Source organism: Caloenas nicobarica, chromosome 7 (assembly GCF_036013445.1).
Source record: "Caloenas nicobarica isolate bCalNic1 chromosome 7, bCalNic1.hap1, whole genome shotgun sequence".
In the NCBI taxonomy this organism is placed as follows: Eukaryota; Metazoa; Chordata; class Aves; order Columbiformes; family Columbidae; genus Caloenas; species Caloenas nicobarica.
This window is the reverse complement of record NC_088251.1, coordinates 28,591,289-28,607,055: the sequence shown is the minus strand read 5'-3', so window position 1 is coordinate 28,607,055 and position 15,767 is coordinate 28,591,289. Positions and strand designations below refer to the sequence as shown.

Here is a 15,767-nt window from a genome sequence, read left to right as displayed (position 1 = left end):
TCAGAAAAGCAATCAAATTAAACCAAAGAACCAAGAGAAAATAATTCAAAAAAATCAAGTATTATAGTAGGGATAGAGAATGAAAAACATATAGCCGGGAATCTGGAGTGCTGCTGGTGATGTGCTGCGTGGGACTGTGGGTCCCACACGGCCCTGTGCCTCTGTGAACACTGCAGCCATTTCCCACCTGAGTTGCAAGTAAATTAACTTCTAAAATGCACTTCAACCTAGAATGTCGTATTACCACGGTCAGTCTTAAACTGCCAAATGTGTGATGTTCTTTCCCTTTCTTCCACCTGGCTGCATTTTCTAGTGTTCCTCACAGCGATTATAGGAAGTGGTGTCACTCTGGTTTTGCTTTCATCAGTTATATATTTGTTATATCACAGAAAGGAGACCTGGTGAATGGAGTCGCACAGCGAGAGCACAGACGCTGCGGGAGGTGGCGGTGGGGAGAGCTCTGAGGTGGGTGTCCGTGCGAGCGGGTGCTGGGACAGCCCCTCGGGGCGGCGCGGGGACAATGCTGGGCTGCCTTCTGCTCCCCAGGAGGCAGCTGCTCAGAGTCTCCTGTGATGAGTAAGTCCTGGCCCCAGTCTGTTTTCAGGAAGAGCATCCCAAGCGCCAGACTCATCTTACTTGTACAAGATGAAGTAGCACGACTAATCAATTCTATAGTATTTCTCATACTACTACTGTATTACTTGTTCCTCAGACCAGAGGGGATACTTCACAGGTAAATAAACTGAAACGATGCCTGTAAATGTCACGTTCTGTTATAACAAATTTCTGTGGTTTTTAACACAGAAGTGCTCCCATAACTTTTGCCATATTTTATGCAAAGTGTCTCCCCACTCACCCACAGACAAATCACCTGTCTAGGCACCCTGAAACTTTGCAAATCCCCTCATTTTTCTTCTAGCCTAAAAGCATACATTTTAAATGTCCTATATGCCTCTCCATGTTGTCGTGACCTATCTGTACATGTTCACGGACCAGCTGTAGTGGTGTATGGACGATCTTCTGGGAAGTCATAGGCAGCTGCATGGTGCCCTGGGCACTACGTAAAGGCACTGTGTAATCTGACATATTAGCAGGGGGTTTCCGTACTTTATGCAGGGAGATTGAGTAATGAATTCCAAGCAAGGCATGTCACTCAGAACTTCTGAAACGAAAATGCTAATCACGGCTGTAAAGAGCATGAGTGGATTGAGGTGGTTCTTGTATGACTATTTGTAGGTAATTAGTATGAAGTCATGTGGGGAAACTCCTCCTTTATGTACAGTGTGTGCTGGACAGAAGTTTCGTGTTGTGAGCTGGGTTACTACAAGTTCCTAAGAGGAAACCTTGATTGGGGGAAATATTTATTAGCATTTTTTTCTTTTTATCTGTAAATGTACCTGTGTGGCTACCCTGTGCCCTTTGAGCTCTTGTATGATTTAATTTTGCACTGCAATCAGTATAATGGAAAGGTCTTTCACCATCCTACCCACTCTAGTCCCCATTCATAAATAAATGCATGTCACAGAATCACAGAATGGTTGGGGTTGGAAGGGACATCTGGAGATCTTCTAGTCCAACCCACCTGCTAAAGCAGGTTCACCCAGAGCAGATCACACAGGAATGTGTCCAGGCGGGTTTTGAATGTCTCCAGAGATGGAGACTCCACAACCTCTCTGGGCAGCCTGTTCCAGGGCTCTGGCACCTCCAAGTAAAGAAGTTTCTCCTCATATTCAGATGGAGCCTCCTGTGCTTCAGTCTGTGCCTGTTGCCCCTCACCCTATCACTGGGCACCACTGAAAGGAGTCTGGTCCCATCCTCTTGACACCCGCCCTTGAGATATTTATAAGCATTGATGAGATCCCCTCTCAGCTTCTCTTCTCCAGGCTGAACAGACCCAGCTCTCTCAGTCTCTCTTCATAAGAAAGCTGCTCTAGCCCCCTAATCATCTTCGTAGCCCACTGCTGGACTCCCTCCAGTAATTCCTTGTCCTTCCTAAACTGGGGAGCCCAGAACTGGATGCAGTACTCCAGAGGAGGCCTCACCAGGGCAGAGCAGAAGGGGAGGAGAACCTCCCTCAGCCTGCTGGTCACACTCTTCTCAATGCACCCCAGGATACTGTTGGACTTCTTGGCCACAAGGGCACATTGCTGACTCATGGTCAACCCGCTGTCGACCAGAACTCCCAAGTCCTTCTCTGCAGTGCTGCTTTTCACAGATACAGATTACAGACATCCTTCCCAGCTCTCGACTCACCTTCTAGCTTAGCCAAAACTTTGATGGAAAAATTACACTGAGTGTATTGAAATGCAGCACATCCAGGCTCTGCAGGTGGAGGGTGGGAGTGCCCACTGCAAATTCCTGCTCTCCCCACTTAAAATCAAGCTGAGTCCCGATATGATCGCTCCCTCTATTAACAGTCCAGATTAGCAAAGTCCTTGAGATAACCAGGTCCCAGGTGTGCGAGGGTTCTTAAAATCAATGTTAAAATCAATACCATGGAAATTCCCTGTATTACAGTATCAAGTGATGTTCATGTGAAATCCACTCAATAGTAGATTGCTGCAGTCTGTATTTGAGTTTTTCATTGCATGGGATACGCGCGCACCCCCAGGAAGAACACATCAAAGTGTGCCACAAAGATCAGTTGTGTGTAGTTGCGTTCATGCATTTGGTAGGTTGCAAAATGTGATCTTGCCACAGCTGCCAAGATCAATTGACCAGCAGCAATCCAAGCTGGAATACTACAATTAACCTACATACCCATGTCACAAACAGGTAGGTGTGCAGTCGGACAGTTGGAGTCAGGAACACGTATCACCTTTATACCAGTGCACTGTCTGTCTGCCAGGAGGTAACACCATTTCAAGCCCCTTAGAATCAAAATCCCCAAATTTAGGTCAAATTTCAAGCATTTATTCCTTCCTTCTGTTTCTTTGGAAGAGTCACTTAACCGCTGTTGTTGTTTCCTCTCCATCTTGGCACAATGGTGGTGATATTCACTCAATTGCATCCTAGTCTTGTTTATGAAGACTTCTAAGTTGTAAGCAATATATCAATATGAAATTATGTTATCGTATCATTTAAAGTTCTTTTTCCTATGCAGGAATTTCTCTGCTAGGGCCTGAGAAGGGTCCTTTAATAGGTGTGTTTCTAAAAATACCTATTTAGAAACTTCTGTCGAAAGAGTCCTCCTTGTTTATCTATCTGTAACTTCAATACTGTCTTTGAGACTGAGAGAATGATGAAATCCATAGGGCGGGACGGCTCTGCTGAAGTATCCATCTTGACTTCTACCTGTGCCGCCCCATTCTGTTGCCTGTCTGGTATAGTGCAGGGACGCCACGTGTGCTCATTTTCCAGCCAAATGTACTTATTTCCTAACCAGATGTTGCAGAATTTCAATGATAAACTTACCTTCAGACAGATGTGTTCAAAGCTCCTCTAAAATCACTTCAGGTTGCTGAGCTAGCTCTAAGCCTCCTTCACTAGTGATCTAGGGTGGGCTTTGACAGAGTTTTTGTAGCATTTTTTCTGTCCTTGGAAAGTGACCTCTGTAACTCAAAGTCCCAAACATGCTGTCTGCATGAGTTTCAGTACATCTGACTGTGCAGGAATCGACCATAACGAGTGATTTAGTAGCTTTATTGCTTTAAGTCCAGAGATAATAATTCAGTCCATATTCCCAAATAAAAAGTCACCACCGTGAAAGAGAGTGGGTGGTTTTGCTTCTCACCAAGGCCTGCAAATCAGGACAACTGCATTGTTTGCTCTACTGAAGATGCCTGCGGACTCTTAGCAAAACAGTTCAAAGATGTTCTGCTGGCGTTTCCCAAGTGTGACATAAGATGGTGTTCTCTTTTGCTCACCTTTTGTCTTGTTTATTAAATAATAAATCCTTCAGGGCCAGAACTGTCTGTTGTTATAGGTATGCACAGACCTTAACACCCAAGTGCTAATTTTGATTTAGGCTTCTAGTGGCTACTGCAATTAAAACAACATTAAAAGGAGTGAAAGAGGAGTTTTTATGATCACTAGAGAATAACCAGACTGATTATTAGATTAAGTGAAGTTATTGTTTACCAAAAATGGACCTGAAGCTGCAGGATATGACAAGGTAACTAGAAAATGCATACTGATGTAGCTACTATTGAAAATAAAATAAATCACCTTTAGATTATTAGTAAAGGAATAGAAAACACTGGCATAGCACTGTATGTATAAAGTAATTGTTCACCCCTGTCTTGGGATACTGTGCAAAGATCCTCTCATCTCAGAAAATCCATAAAAGTGGAACCAACGCAGAGAAGGGCGTGAAGGATGGGTCTCTCAGGAGTGCGTGCCTGAAAAATGGTGTTCACCCGGGATTTCTCAGTTGTCTGTAATTGTATGTTGTAGTTCCGCCCAAACCTTACGGTCAGGGCAGTGCCTTGACTGACAGCCTTCTGAAGATTCAGTACATGTCCTTGATGAAGTCACTTAGCTGCTTGACAACACAGAACTTAGGCAGCATTGAAAGTTTACTATTCCTCATGTAGAGGCTGTTGTGTGATTCCGTCATACTGTATTACATGGCTGTGTTACTCTAACCTTGATTGGAATAACTTAATTTGTAATACAAGGAATTAGGAAATTACAGGTGCATAACTACTAGAATCACCCTTGGTTTTGTTATTGGTTGTGGGTTTTTGGTTTGGGTTTTCTTGTGCGTATGTGGTTTGGTTTGTTTTTTTAAAGAATCACTTCAGGAGCTATTTTCCCATATTAAAGGGCTATAATTTTTAACAAGGGTAGCCTGCAGTACTATAGATGAATGCTATTTAGTTTTGGTGATTTACTGCCTTAAAATAATCTGTATATTAATCATGCATCATTTTTGGAAGTGTTTTAATAGAAATCCTATTTCGACCTGGGAAGCTGACAGAGCAGAGCAAGCAGACAGAATGTCATGTATGTGCAGAGTTCATTTTGCAGAGACACAGTGCTCCAGTTGTGTCTCATTAGCTGCAAGATTTATCTTAAACGAAAAGCATCAAGTGTCCCGGATGTCCTTTGCTTCACGTGTAATGGGGCAGAACACGGTAGGTATAGCACCCTTGCATGAGCTTGTCGTGGAGAACTGAACTTCTTTTCCTGTTTGTCTTCAACGAAAAAAAAAAAAGTTTCTGATACCAGTGGACTTGCGTTAGTGAAATGACTTGTGGTTGAAGAAGTGCTGATACAACTGTGGAAGGCTGTGGTTCACCTAGTGGTGTGGAACTGCACCATAATTTGGATGAAATTAAACGTGTGCAGATTGTAAAATATCCCGACAGGGCTAGTTTTTTAGAGGGAACGTGTACTGGCTTACGAGAGGAGTTGTCGTGCTGCTGGCACGCTGAGGGAAGAGCTTTCTTTGACCCCACAGACCACACCAAACCAAAGACATTTTGTGGCATTAAGAACCTGAAAAACTTTTTAAAGTTCTTGTATTCAGAATCAGGCTGGCAACTGGAGCAGATTTCAAGATAGTATCCGAATATGACTAAATATGTGCTAAGTATTTTGATCCAAGTTGCTGATTTTGGAAAACTAAAATGCTAAATGTTGATACTTTCACATGACAGGGATGAACGGGCAGGTTTCTTGGCAGAGCCGAGCTCAGGCTGTGAACCCACGTCACGGGCGCTGCCGGGGGTCGTGACGCCAGGGTGACGGCCCGGGTGGGTGCTGGGCCACGCGTCTCTCTTCCCTCACGCGCTGGCGGCGCGGGGCCCGGGGTGCCCGGGGTGCCCGGGGTGCCCGGGGTGCCGCAGGCCCGGCCCGGCCCGCGCCTCCCGGCCGCCCACTGCGCCCAGCCGGTTTCCCCACGCTGTGATGGCGGCAGCCCGGCCTTTCCCGCCTGGCACCGGCGGGACGACGCCAAAGGCGTTGTGTGGAATTACAAAATTTTAGAGGCTTCCTGTCACCGTTGATCCCTGGGTTAAGGGTCTGTGAGGAAATGTAAAACAAACAAACAAACAAACCCCACCAAAATCCAACCAAAAAAAAAAAAACCAAACCAACAGCCCCCTAAAAACCGTTTGTGAAATGGTGGGTGGTGAGGGGTGGCACGGGCCGTGCTGGGCCGCTGTGAGGGCAGCCGGAGCCCGCAGCGCCGCGCTGCTGTGGGACGGCACCGGCGGACAGCACCGGCGGCCCCGCGGCGCGGCTCGCCGCGCTGCCACTGCGGCCCCGCCGCCATCTTGCCCTGCGCGCCGCCCCCGGCGGGCGCTGCGCCGCGGGGCGGAGCGCTTAAAAGGCGGCACCGGCGGCCGCGTGTGTCCCGGTGCCGCCGTGTGCCGTGCCCGTGTGTGCCCTGCCCGCCCGCGGGATGCTGGCGCTCAGCGCCGCCCGCCGCTTACTTCGCGCCCCCGGGGCCCTGCTCTCGCCGCCGGGGCTCGCCTGCATGCGGGCGGCCGGTGCCCGCGGTTGCTCTGCGGCCGGCGGCGGTTCGCCGAACCCGGTGGTGTACCTGGACGTGGGCGCCGACAACCAGCCGCTGGGACGCGTCGTGCTGGAGGTAGGGCCGCCCGGGGTGCCTGGCGCCGGGGCCCAGGGGACGGTGGCCGGGGAGCCGAGGGCGGCGGGCGGCAAGGTCAGCGCAGGCCGGCGGGCGGTGCGCGGTGCCAGCCCTCGGCGGGGCGGGCTGCGGGGCTCGGCGCGGCTGCGGCCCCGGAGCTGCGGGCTGGGCCGTGCGGTGGCCTCAGCGGGAGAAAACTTGGCACCGCAGTATGAGGCCGAAACGCCGAGCAGGAGCGGGGTCGCTGCTGGAGGTGCCGCGGGGGGCGGCGGCGGGGTCCCAGGTGCAGGGCCGGGCCCGCCCGGCTCCCCGCTCCGCAGCCACTCTGACACCTTCGCCCTGCTTTTTTTCCTCTTTTTTTTTTTTTTTTTTCTCTTTCCTGGGTGCTTGTTGTTCGTTAGTTTTCCCTTTTCTGAGCTGCACTGTCTCCTTGAGCGTCCCGCTTCGTGTGCCTGGAAAGGTCTGCACAGCTCTGAACGGGCAGCCGGCAGCTGGCTCTACACTTGCACACAGCCTCTGAAGTACTCAGACATTTAAAGCCCGAATAGGAAAACTGTGGTGTGCACCGCTCTTAGGAAAAGCACGATAAACATCGAGTCTTAACAGTGGCATACACCACCTATCCTTAGGGCCGGGCACACGCCTCTGATAAATGCGTTGTGTGTGGGAAGGAGTGAGGGCTGTGTTCCCAAACCGAGCCCTGCAGAGGGAATGCTGCTCTGCCCAGTTGCTCCCTACTGAGGGAATTCAGTGTGGCCGCCTGCCGCCTCCAGCACCCACGTTAGGTCTGTATCGATAGATCTTTTAACATGCAGTTCGTAAGGGTTGTCTCTGAAAGGGTTTCCCTTGAGACTAGAGCCTAATTCAATTTTCTTCATTGAAAGTGTCAGCATATAAATTAATTGGGTGTTACGAGCTCTCATGTTCTCAAGAGGTGGTGTTTGACGGAGTCATAGATAAAATATTGCTGTGCGAGTTCTATATTCATCAGTGAAATTTAGTAAATAACTGGATGTGTTTTAAAAATAGCATTAATGTTTCTTGTGGCAGTATTTCATTTCCATGTTAAAGATTTTTAGTGTGCTTAGTTTACAGAAAATCTGAATGCATTGCAGCAATCACCTTGAATCTTTAGCTAAGTTGTGGTTAGATTCAGCTGCAAATTCTAGCCATCCAAGGAGAGCATCCTAGGAAAGGAACATTAAATTCTTGCCACAGCCATACTGTTTCTTGGTATCTGGTGCTGGCTACGGCCAGGATGTGCGACTAGATAAAACTTTGGACTGACCTGATATGGCCACTTTTATGTCACTTTTCCCAGGCAATTATAATAGCCTACATTTTCAAGATTAGTAAAAAGATGCATACTAATAAAAATCAGAAGTGTTTGTTGGTAACAAATGTGTATAACATCATGGGTTGATTTTGATACACAGTTTCTACTCTTCTTTCTCTTTTGCCTTTTCTGCAGATTTCAACACATGGCTCTGTGGGTTTTGATCTTTCCAGTTGTATCCAAACTGGCTTTGATCCCTGGAGTCTATTGTAAAAATTCTTCTAAGTTATGGCTAAATTATTGTGTTGATCAATGAAGTTATTAGACACTCTTCAAGTTACTCTTCATTGACTGGTCAAAAGTTACCTTCAGGTGATATTTTTAATTACTAGCCAAATGCTGAGGAAGTCTTAAGGTGTTCTTGGAATTTTGGGTGTCTTGTGGTTTCAGATAGCTCATCACCTTGGGAAGAGGGTTCAGTTGTACCAGCCCCCGTGTGGAAGTTTTTTATATGTATGTATGAAAAAGCTGACTTACTAATTTGTTTTTGTTTTTCCTAAACAGCTGAAAGCTGACGTGGTTCCAAAGACAGCAGGTAAGGCAGCATCTCCAGAATTTCATACTTAAATATTTGTTTAGATTGTGATTTACAGGAACAATAATAGGGTTTTGTTTTCCTGGTCACTAGCTGATTAGTGCACTCATGTTACAAAGCTTTCGTGTTTCATCACGTGCTCTCTTCCTCATCTGCTTATTTCATGATTCTGAAAAACTTGTACTTTTCTTTCAGTTTCCAGTAGGTGAATATCCTTAAAAACCCCACATCATCTTCACAATTACTATAGAGAACAAAGGCATGAAAGTCAGAAAATGAAACCTTTGACTCCAGAGTGGTGGGTTTGTGGAGGTAGAGTGGTTGGAGTAAGATATAACAGCAAAATAAAAGGGAGATGAGATGGAAAAAGATTGTGTTTGTACACTGTTCTGAGGATAAACAAGCTTTGTTTCCTTAGCTTTATAACAGGTTTTCTTAAAGGATGGGAACAACTAAGCAATCAATAATACCTTAAGAAGGTCTAAAATTTTTGAAGTGTATAAACTTGGGACATAGTTACTCTACTTGTGTTTGATGATATTATGTATCATATGGCAACATAATACTTTATGCTTTGTTTTCACAGAAAACTTCAGAGCTCTTTGTACTGGTGAAAAAGGATTTGGATATAAAGGATCCACTTTTCACAGAGTGATTCCTTCATTTATGTGCCAGGTAATGTTTCTTTTTGTTTGTTTGTTTTTTCTTTTGCTATTAAATTTATCTGTATGTGATTTATATAATTTTAGAACAAGTTAGACTATAGCAGTAACATTTTAAGTAGCTGTATTCTAACCTTTGCTAGCTACAGAATAAATAAGTGACATTGTAACTTGCATTTCTGATCTTTTTGCTATGGCTGTTGCCATAGCACGTCTTTTGTACAAATAAATGTAAATTAGGTGTAGACTGTCTTAAACCTGGCTTAGGACTTTCTGCTTTTATATAGCAGTGTTCTTTAGTGCGGGGCATATTTGGCAAAAATGCACTTGCTTAGGAAAAGCATTTGTGGGTAGAATGACAATCAACCTTGTGTTCGAAGTGAGCTAAGAAAACAACATGTCCATTCTTTATTCCTAGTAGAATAATCTATTCACAATGGAGAATGTGTTTAAAAAAAAAATTCTGAATATCTCCCTAATATGAAGGAGAGGAGGGAATCAAAAGGGTTGGTTGGGATTGATTTTTGGGATCACACACCTGAAATGGATTTTGTTTTCATTTAAAGGATGAATCTTTCAAAATTCTGAATTAAAGTCCATGCATGCTAGGAATTTTTTCTTAAACAGCAGCAACAACAACAAAAAGAGAAAAAGCCTTTTTGAAAGCCTTTTTTTTTTTTTTTTCCCTACTGTGCTTGGCAGATGAGCAGGATTTCAGCTGCTGTAGTGCACTGGATTGTATGATTCCTGGTGGTGTCTCTTCCCTTAAAGGAAGCCACATTTCAACAGCAGCGCGTTGTAGAATGACTCCATAAAAATCTGAGATCAAGGTTATAGTAAGCATGTTTTATTTAGTAACTAATGGCTGTGATGGTCCCCCCTCCTCACTTTTTTTTTTTCAAAGCAAATATACAGCTGTCAGAACAAGAGGTCCTAAGCTTAACAAAGATAAGATTTGAGAGAGAGGGGACATGTGCGCCGCGAAGGACCTATTTTCTTCCCTTCGAAATGCAAACTAAGGTTTTGTGATACTGACAAAGCAACAAAGTTTAAGTCTTGCTGGAGTCAGAAATACATAAGTATAAGAAAAATAGAAATCCTGCCCTCAGGTCTGCCACTAATTTGTGAAGTTCTGTGTGTGTCTGTTCTCCTTGCCTCCCTGCTTTGTCCCCACAAGTGACCCCAAAATGAAGATACTATGTGGTTGACTCCGGTGAGGTGATGAATTGATGTTTAGGAATTACTTGGAAGTCATTGCTGAAGTGGAAATACTGACACAGGTTTCAAATATTTCGAAGTGAGAAGAAACAGCAGAGAGGCCTTTCCACTTGTCGAGGTGGAGTGTTAACATGATTCAGGCAGTTCGTATAACCTAATTAAAGGTCGTCACACCAGGCCTTGGCGATTCAGATGCCTCCACGTGGCCGGTAGTGTGCAGAGCACACTCTGGGACTGCGTAGGAGGAGCTGTAACACACCTGTGGCAGATTGCTCAAGGTGAGGATGGGAAGGTGACCATCACATGACGGACTGGTGAGGTGTGAGTGCTTTGCCGGCATGGGTGGTGTCACTCCTGGGAGAGGAGATGGCAGGTTGCTCAAAGCAGTGTTTAGTAACCACCTTTGCAAGTTGCTGTGGCTGTTTTGTTGGTTTGTTTCTTGGGTTTTGTGTGTCTAACCTTAAGACAAGTGGTCACATCTATACCAGCAAGCAGCAGGTAGCTGAGGGAAGTTTAAAATAGCTCAAGTGTAACACTTCAACGACAAAACCTAGAAATAGCAAATAGTAATAATGGAGATCCTGACCAGTGCTTATACCTGTTGGGAGAAAGAAAAGCAGAGAGAAGGTTGGTTTGTTCTGAGGGCTTGCCTGTGTGATTTTGTTTCAAGGCCTTTGAGGTGTCTCTTAAAATTACTGCCATTCGTTGCATCATATTTGGGAGCAAGGCTGGTAACACAGAAAGGTGGTTGTTGGAGTTCTTGTCAGCTGGAGAATATCTGCAATATCTGGAGCAGAAGTTTACTTTTAGCTTGATTGTGTCTTTATCTGGTTACATGGTTGGAAATCCTTGTATGACCATACTCATTCTTAACCTGAAGAAAATCTGCTGATTTTATGACTTTTAAATTAGAGCAAGTGAGTATATTTTTATAGCATCACTTCTGGTGTAGAATTGTGCTCGTCTGCTAGTCAAGTTAATAGCTATTTCTGTTTCAGGGTGGTGACTTTACAAATCATAATGGAACTGGTGGAAAATCCATTTATGGCAGTAGATTTCCAGATGAAAATTTCATACTTAAGCATGAAGGACCTGGTAAGTACACATATTCTTTCTACCTACCTTCTGATAACTGTAACCTATAATGAAGCATTGTTTATGAAGATGTATTTTTAAAAAATCGAGTGTTTTTTTAGATGTGTGGGGCACTTAGTAGTTACAGAAATACCAAAGAAGTTTAACAATACATTGTCCCTGGCATGTGCTTGTTTGTGTAGACTGCTGTACAAATGTAAGTCAGCCAGGAATGGGTGACATTGCCATCTTTGCTCTTACTGTAAAAGGGACTCTACAAAATAAGGTGTGGGGTTTTTGTATTTTCCTTATAAATTCTGCAAAGTGAAATTACTGCTTTTATTTTCCTCTTTAGTAAGTCATAGACTTTATTTTTTACTTACATGATTACTGCACAAGTGAAAGCAATCTGGAATTTTTGTATTTACTAGGTAACAAAGGCACATCCTTTTAAGCTCAAATTTAATCCAGAAAAAGTAAAGGAAAAGTCATAGATGAGAATGTCCGATTGAATTCTGTAGCCTGTCTTTTTTGGATTGTTACTTCCTCGTCACAGGAAGGTACTGCTGCTGTTGAAGCACAGTAGTGGTTAGCTGATGTTAATTACATTTAGGATGTGTACAACTAATTACATTACTAGCATTCTTGCTGTGGAAAGAAGGGAGGCTGGGCTGGAGGGAATAGTCAAAGACAAGAAGTTGACATTAAAAATCATTTGGAGACAGTGTGAGACCATCACATCTTCTGTCTGTCCATATTTAGTCTAAATGTGCAGAGGACAATTGTCTTGCTCACTGCATGCTTGTTAGACCAATTTAATCAGCTGCTGCTGTTGTTCCAGGTGTTCTTTCAATGGCCAATGCAGGACCCAATACAAATGGATCTCAGTTCTTCATTTGCACCGCAAAAACTGACTGGTAGGTTCCCAGCCCTGCACATCAACCCAGTGAACTGATGCCCGGATCCAGAGGGTTTGGGGTTTTGTTAGGGTTTTTTCGTTTGTTTGTGGGTGTATGGTTTTTTTGTTTGTTTTGTTTTGTTGTGGTTTTGTCTGGTTTGGGTTTTGTTTGTCCAAATTACTTGACTCACAATGGAAAATAAATTGTTTTGTGCTACTTGAAGGAGGAAGGGCTCTGAGGGTAACAAGGCTGCTGTCACTCGGAATGCTTTTAAGGTTCAGAGTTAAAAGTATTTGATGTCGCTTGTACAGTTGTGCCTTTACCATAGAGCTGATCTGCAGGAGAGAGCTGTGAAGATCTGCCAACATCCCTTCACAGAGCTCGGTTTGGTTCAGTCTTTATGTTGTTTTAAGTAAAATTGCCTTTATTTATTTTACAGGCTAGATGGAAAACATGTTGTTTTTGGGCACGTAAAGGAAGGAATGGATGTTGTGAAAAAAATTGAGAGCTTTGGTTCCAAGAGCGGAAAGCCTTCCAAAAAGATTGTCATTACTGACTGTGGCCAGCTGTCCTAGCCTTTTGTCCTGCCATTCATGAAAACTTCGATGCTGTGAAAAATGAATCATAAAAAAACGCCCAAACATTTCTGATCTCATGAGTAGCACCTGTGGAACTATTTTCTATTTAACTTGGTCCAACTTTTGTACTTACACTGAACAATATTGATTAAAGGCATAAAACAATAACTGAAGCATGTTTTAACTGAGCTACCCTGGTAGTCACTCTGTCACACTGGTTTCGTAGAGTCCCGTTGTGTTTTGAAAGAAGTAGTATGGTCACTCAGCGTGTCTGACTGCAGCGTTGATACTGTTCCTACTATTTGGATGTTTCAGGTGTTAGAACTGATGGTGGAGTTGACAAGTAAGTTGTTCTATAGTTCAGAGTTAGTTATAAATTGAGAAATACCATGTTTCTTTGGTGCTAACAAATGCTTATTCTGTAGTCTCATCATTTTGAAAAAATACTATAACTGCTGCTCTCAATGCTGTCTGCAACAGTACCATCAGACAATTTCCTTCTCTGTCTCCATTTAAGTCTATCCAATAGAACTAAGGTGTGGTTATGTTGTGTGTGTGTTTTTTTTTTTTAATTAATCCTGTTTTATTCATTTTGGGTAGTCTCAGACCACTGTTTAAAACTGAACTCTACCTTACCTGCTTCAATGGTGTAATTTGACTTTTGGGATAAGGAAATTGCTGTAGGTTGAGTTAGCCAACTGCTAGAGCTCTGCCTGGGCAACAGGAACACCAATTAGCCGAAAGATCATGGTACTCTTTTACTATGCAACTATGAACTTACTTGAAGTGCGGTTCTGCTCTGAGAGCTGATTCTGTGAGAAATATAGTGCAGTTCTGAATAGATAACCTATTTTTGCACTTTGAGAATATAATCAGAGTACAGTGAGCTTGCTTGAGTGAGAAACAGGTTTCATTGCTTGTTGGTCCTGTGAAGTCAGCCCACCTTGGGTATTACTTGGATTATGATTTCTTCTCATGCATCATCAACAGTAGTCAAAATTGGTCACCACAGAATCACAACACCTAATTGATGGAGCAAAATCATTATTGTTGGAGTTGATGCACAAGAAGGAAAGAGTTAGCTGATCAGATAAAGACGTTTCATTTGTATAAACTGGTATGTTTTATGTGGCGTGCTTGAGCAATAACTGAAGTTGGAACCTCACAACATCACTTTTTGAATCACTAGGGCTGTGAAGTGTTCATGCTTGTGGGGGAAAAAACATTTGACTGATTTTGTGCAGTAATCTCGTTACTGAAAAGTAAAATGTGATGGCTCTCTTCAAATGTGAATTATTTACTTCCATTGCATTCTGATAATTTTTGCACTGAAGTTTTTCAACTGAGGGCTGCTGTCGTGTGTGTGTACAAGGTAGTATTCAGAGTGTAATTTTGCAGAAAATGGAATCGAAAAGCTTTTTATTCTTTCCACAACAGCCACTTCATCTTTCTTTGTAGTATTTTTGAAATATTAATTTGTGCTCCTTTGGCTTGTTTCAGTTTGATACGATAATGACAGGTTTTTGCGTTCTTGTGATTTGTATATGAAAAATAATTAAATCCAGTTCTGCCACAAAAAAAGAGTCTGTTTCTTTCTTGAAAGCAGGAGTGTGAAGAGCTGAAACCTGTTGTGTTTGCTCGGGCTGTTCTATTCTGCCCACTTTGCGATGGTTTCAGAAGCCATGCTGTCACCAGAGATCCAGGGTGCTGGTGCCATGCTCTGCGTCTTGCTAGTGAATCTGAAATGTCTGGTACATGGATAGCAATTCAGGTTTAGGAACTGTTCTCTTGTTTAGTTTATTCCATCAGTTTGCAGAGATAATGGGGAATATTTAAAATTAATCTGTGTAAATTTACTGAGTGTGCACAAACCAGTGCATTTTCTCAGAACTATATGTTAAACCTTAAGTAATAGTATTATGCATGTTACAATTATGGCTTGTTTGTTTGTTGTTTGTTTTTTAAACCTATGGCCGTGGCTTTTACAGGCTCATTTATGCCCTGACTTCTGAAATGTAAAAGCCAAAGTTTTCCATCAAGGTTTGCAGTCTTGCCTAGAGGATAAATACTGGGACGTGCAGAATCACTGTGAGCAGTAATGCTGGTTGCAGTGTCTCAGTGGGGCTGGTTTTGGTTTCCCGATCCCAGTCCTCTGCACACTTTTCTCTGCCAGAAGAAAGTCTTCGCTGCCCGGGTACTTAGAGCAGCATAACACAAGTCTTAATGTTTTGACAAACTAAGCAGGTAAATCTCTTAAAGTTTTCTTCTGTAAAATATCTTCCTCTAAATGGATTTTTCTGTGGTTCTGTTCTTCCTGTTTGTTTTTTTTTTTTTTTTCTTTTTTCACCCCCCCGCCCCTTCCCTTCATTTAAAAGGAAAAGGCACAGAGCTCTATTTCACTATGCAACTTGCACCCCACAGCATTGCAAGAGTATTCCTGTGCTGAAAATACACAACTGCGGCTTGTATTGAGCACACCCAAGGTAATTTTAAGAGCTGGTTGAGGCACTATGGGACACCACAGCAAGAGTGGTGGGACCTCTGCACATGGGATGGCTGCCCTAGCCCTCTGCGGTCCTGTGGCTGTCCGTCTTGGGTGGCTTGTCTACTTCCCAAAGCCAGAACTGCAGTTCATGGGTAAGCACACAGAAATCAGCCCTCACGGGTAATCCTCTGACGGGATCTAATTTTCTATAAAGTGCCCATCCCTCTCCTATTAGCCCTCTTGTATCACAAACAGCTGCTAGGAGAAGAGGGTTCTCCTTTTGCAGCCTTGCTTGATGATTTTGTCAGCTTCAAGAGGATGGGTTGGCACACGAAGGGTTAGTTAGGCAGTGCTGCCACTTGTTAGTGACTTCCTTTCTCCGGGATTTTGTACCTTCTCATAGCAAAATGATTACAATAAACTCACAGCGCTGTCACATACA

At 43.7% G+C, this 15,767-nt stretch overlaps 1 protein-coding gene across 1 annotated transcript; it reads left to right on the top strand.

Annotated features, from left to right (window-relative positions):
• The first annotated feature begins 6,261 nt into the window (after positions 1 to 6,261).
• Positions 6,262 to 14,415, top strand: PPIF (peptidylprolyl isomerase F). Its single transcript, XM_065638714.1, has 6 exons — positions 6,262 to 6,538; positions 8,379 to 8,409; positions 8,996 to 9,084; positions 11,288 to 11,384; positions 12,205 to 12,280; positions 12,702 to 14,415. Exons 1-6 carry the CDS (start codon positions 6,350 to 6,352, stop codon positions 12,835 to 12,837), a joined length of 618 nt encoding a protein of 205 aa, XP_065494786.1. The 5' UTR covers positions 6,262 to 6,349; the 3' UTR covers positions 12,838 to 14,415.
• The last annotated feature ends 1,352 nt before the right edge of the window (positions 14,416 to 15,767 follow it).